The 4,900-nt window shown below is 32.7% G+C and overlaps 1 protein-coding gene across 1 annotated transcript; it reads left to right on the top strand.

The window, feature by feature from the left end:
• The first annotated feature begins 1,911 nt into the window (after positions 1-1,911).
• Positions 1,912-2,950, top strand: LOC110289649 (olfactory receptor 4A5-like). The gene has a single exon (XM_021155943.1). It carries the CDS (start codon positions 1,942-1,944, stop codon positions 2,860-2,862), a length of 921 nt encoding a protein of 306 aa, XP_021011602.1. The 5' UTR covers positions 1,912-1,941; the 3' UTR covers positions 2,863-2,950.
• The last annotated feature ends 1,950 nt before the right edge of the window (positions 2,951-4,900 follow it).

Below are 4,900 nucleotides of genomic sequence, written 5' to 3'. Positions count from 1 at the left end.
ATATATATATATATATATATATATATATATATCCATGAATTGAGAAGTAATTAAGACCATTACATACACTACCACCAACAGCAACACCAAAATGAATTCTTTTTGTATTCTGATTGTAGAAATGTTGAAGTTGGGGCACACTGAGGTTTATCATGTGGTCCACATTACCTTCATAGTAAAGGAAAGAACCTGAGATAGCATCAAAAGGCACATTGCACCAGAGTTCACATTAGTCATCAGTGATGACACTTCTGCTGCAAGAATGTCCAGGAACCTCTCTGGATACAGAATTTAAACCCATTCTTTTATGTTTAATGGGCTATTTGTAAAGGTTGGAAAACTTTGAGAAGTGTGTACAGATGTTTAATAATGCAAAAGCAACAATGATCTGAATGCCCATAGATATGCAAATGATGTTTTAAATATGTTCTCCATAAAACAACTCATATGGCACCAGAGTTCACGTTAGTCACCAGTGTTGACAGTACTTTGGATACCATTAAAGGAGATATTTGAAGTCAGTATTAATTTATAAGATCTCATTTGTCATTGGTAACCAGTTTTAAAGGAATCTTAATAAGTTTGGAAATATTTGCCGGAATCTGTATATCTCATAAAATGTAGATAGAATAGAAAGAGATAAGGCTGTATTACTACACTTTGGTAGTGCACTGGAAATGATTCTGACTGCATCTCTTTGAATTCTTTGGTTTTCATTGAAGAAGGAAATACATTTTTAATTATATTTAAAAAATGATGAGACACGGTTTTTCTTTCACCAGATATAGAGTTACTCTTTAGTAAGTTTTCAGGACTCTGAACACTGAACTTCTGTTTGCCAACTCCCTACCTACAAAGACATATACATATTGCAATGCTCTACTTTTGTCTACTTCTGCTTCCAGTTTCTATGTTCCGCTTTTTCATTAACTACACAATTCTAAAACTTCTAATAGTAAAGTAGATTTGGTGGCTGTTGTTGTTTACATTAAGGGGTTGTAGCAAACTAGTTAAATGATGTTATTATAAATGAACATAGTGTGTTAGGAATGGGTCTAGATATGATAAAATGGACAGGATTAAGACTCCAGAAACACCTGGCAATCTGAGCTAGATAAACTAATTACATAAAACATCAGTGTAGTATATATTAATGTAGTTACAAGACAAAGTTTAAAGTCATCCTTTTAAATTTAATGTGAAGGTTGTAAAGGTGGCAGGCTTCTATGGAGTGCATATAGATGTCTAGTAATGCAACAGAGTCAATCATCTGGGTGATCACAGATATCCAGATGATGCTTTTATTATGCTCTCCATAAAACACCTTCAACCAGTGACTACACTATTTGATATACTTATTTTAAAATATATTTACTTTATGTGAGAGTTTGTTTTCATGTATGTATGTGTACCACATGCATGCATGGTGCCATGTAGGTCAAAAGAGATATTGAACCCGTAGGAACTGGAGTTACAGATAGTTGTGGACCATTATGTGTGTGACAGGAATTGAACTAGGGTCCTCTGTAAGAGAAAATCATGATCTTAACCACTGAATTAAATCTCCAGCCCTATATTGAAGGCTATTGACATAATAGATATTATATTTCTAAAAAGCAGGTGCCCTTTTAAATGTTTCTAACATGTTTGCCAAAAGCAACATATTTTATATAGTAAGTTTATGTATAGGAGTATACTACAGAGATACATTGATACTTAAAATAAACCCTTGTACTTTCAGGCACAACTAAAATTTGCATGGAGGAATGGAATCATCAACAGGAACACAGACTGCCCACTAAACACCTACTGTATGTTCACCATTGTAAAAGCAATAGAGGCAATGGTTTACATGCTTAAAAGGATTTATGACCACATAAGTATTTTGGGACAAGTCTTGTTTGAGCTCTCATCTCTGAAATAATCCTCCTTAAAAGGTCAATGGGACAGAAAAACAATGTCACGGAATTCATTTTTGTGGGTCTTAGTCAAGATCCTGCTGGGCAAAAAGCATTATTTGTCTTGTTTTCACTTACTTACATTGTGACAATGTTCGGAAACCTGCTCATTGCAGTTACAGTGATTGCCAGTCCTTCTTTAAACTCCCCAATGTACTTCTTCCTTGCCTGTCTGTCAGTCCTGGATGCTCTTTATTGCAATACAATCTCACCAAATTTGATTGTAGACTTGTTATATAATAAAAAGAATATCTCCTTCAGAGCTTGCATGCTCCAGCTCTTTGTAGAGCACTTATTTGGAGGTGTTGAGGTCTTCCTTCTGGTATTCATGGCCTATGATCGCTATGTGGCCATCTGTAAGCCACTGCACTATTTGACCATCATGAACCGGCGGATGTGCATTCTTCTGTTGCTGATAGCTGGAGTTGGAGGCATCTTACACTCATTGATTCAAGTTCTGACTGTGTATAAACTTCCTTTTTGTGGTCCCAATGTCATTGATCACTTCATGTGTGATATGAATCAATTACTAGGGCTTGCATGCACTGACACCTACTTCCTTGGCATCACTGTCATGGCCAATGGTGGAGTAATCTGTGTGGGAATTTTCACCTTTCTCTTAGTCTCCTATGGAATCATTCTAAACTCTCTTAAGACCCACAGTCAGGAAGGAAGACACAAAGCTCTGTTTACTTGCAGTTCCCACATCATGGTGGTTGTCTGCTTTTTTGCTCCCTGTAGTTTTATATATGCTAGACCTGTCACCAACTTTCCAGTGGATAAATATATTGCTGTGTTTTATACAGTTGTTAGTCCCATGCTGAATCCATTGATATATACCTTGAGAAATTCAGAGATGAAAAACTCTATTAAAAAGCTCTGGTGTAAAACTCTAACAACATAAAATAGGATTGTTTTCTCACTGAGTATGTTATTAACTATAAATTTAAAACTAGAAATAAATTCTAACAAGTAATGCTGTGCTCTCCTCATGTAGGAATATTTTGTTATACAAATTCATTGAAAATTAAGAATAAATTTTCAGTGGCGTTGTATGTCTATTTCATACATATTGCTTTATGAGTGTTCCTAATCCTTACCTCAGGATCTCTTCCACTTTTGAGTATTTATATAGCAGTGAAACTGTGCCTAGCTGATAATACCAGCAGTCAATAATTTCAACTGATCATTTGCAGCTGAAATTGAATTCTACATTCTGAATACCAAGTTAAGCTGAAGTGAGCACATGTTTCTATATCTTCATTGCCAGTCAACACATTTAATATTTACATTTTCAAATAGATATCTCTGAAGTTGTTTTCATATTTGTGAAGAATTTTACAAAGAACTATTATGTATAAATATCATGTTTAGTCAAAATTGCATTGTACTTCAACATTTTACTTAGATATTAAAGGGAAATTTTAGAATAATCAAAATTTATTCTGTAATTTCTTAAAAAAAAAAACAAACAAAACTACTAAATTTCTTTTCAATCATCATCCATTTTGGGAGATCACAACCCCAAAAAGAATAACATTATTTTCATTGCAATATGGAATATAACGTAGAATTACATCTATTCTTTTATATTGTTTTGTTTGATATCCTTGCTTTTAAATAAATAGTATTGTATTATTCAATGTCTATACTGTGATGTTATTATAAACATATAATCCATAATAAAGAGATTGTTCCAGTGAAGAAATTAATTTTTTTGGTATCTCACATGTAGCTTTTTATATTGTTTGCTCCTTACGAACCTTGTCAGCCAAAATCCACTAATTTAGCATTACTTCCAATAAAGTTGAGTTTTATTACCTATATTTTCATATGCATTTACTAGAGAAGACAAATAGTACATGAGAAGAAATAGTCTGGACCTATAGATGAACGTTGCCTTACAACTTCCATCATTTGGAAACAACTGTATTAATCAAACTGCCCTGTAGTATATGTAGTTCATTTCTAAATTTTGTATGGGCTTACCTATATTGTAAAAATTACTGAAACTAGTTTCTGTATCTGTCTAATACCATTCCTAGATCTTTCCTCAAATGTAATCATTTTAACATCACATTTATATATCTTAAAATATATTTTGATGCTTTAATTAATTTTTGATAATGAATGACATTCCTAGCACACACATGATTTTCTAATCACTGTTATGGCTCCACATATTTACCATTGTCTTAGGTTATCTCCAAGTATACCCTAGTCCTCTCTGAGTAGTATTTAAAGGAAAACTGAAATCAGTATTTAGTTGTAGCATTTAGTATATTTTATTTACATAATTTGACACTTATATGGAAGAATAAAAGTCCAAAGATTTTTGTATGACTAAATATATATATATATATATATATATATATATATATATATATACTCATTTAGACAGTTGTAAGCTCCCTGCAATGAGTGCTAAATTCCTTTGTATGTTGTTAGTAAAACAGAAAGAAGTAGGGCTGTACCTACCTTCTGAAAAGTATTTGTTTATATGAATATGCTACAACTTTCCACATTAGTAATATCAGGACTTTACTAAACATATGGATTTTGGAGAGATGGTTCCTCAGTTAAGCATATAACTGCTTTTTTAGAGTATGGAGATTTAATTCCTAGTATCCACAGCAAATGGCTTTAAACTGTCTAAATGTAATTACAGAGGATCTGATGCCCTGAAGTTTCTGTGGGCACCTGAACTCTCATTGCACAAGAATATTCAGGCTCATGGAGATACACATAAATTTAAAAATCAACGTTAGAAAATCAAGACAGAATAATTATTTGTACTGATCATAATAATGTATAGATTTGCAGCTGTTGGAAACCTCAAAGTGAGAATCAGATGAAGCAATTGCTATAGATAAATAAAAATGTAAATACTTTTATAGTAACTAAATACTGTTTAAAGTCAATAGTTTTAAGATTCATTGAGA

Source organism: Mus caroli, chromosome 2, assembly GCF_900094665.2.
Source record: "Mus caroli chromosome 2, CAROLI_EIJ_v1.1, whole genome shotgun sequence".
Classification (NCBI taxonomy): Eukaryota; Metazoa; Chordata; class Mammalia; order Rodentia; family Muridae; genus Mus; species Mus caroli.
Note: the sequence above shows the minus strand (reverse complement) of the source record. Positions and strands in the feature narration are given on the sequence as shown.

Excerpts from the sequence above, each read along its gene's own strand:
- LOC110289649 (XM_021155943.1), top strand. The coding sequence starts at position 1,942 with ATGGGACAGAAAAACAATGTCACGGAATTCATTTTTGTGGGTCTTAGT.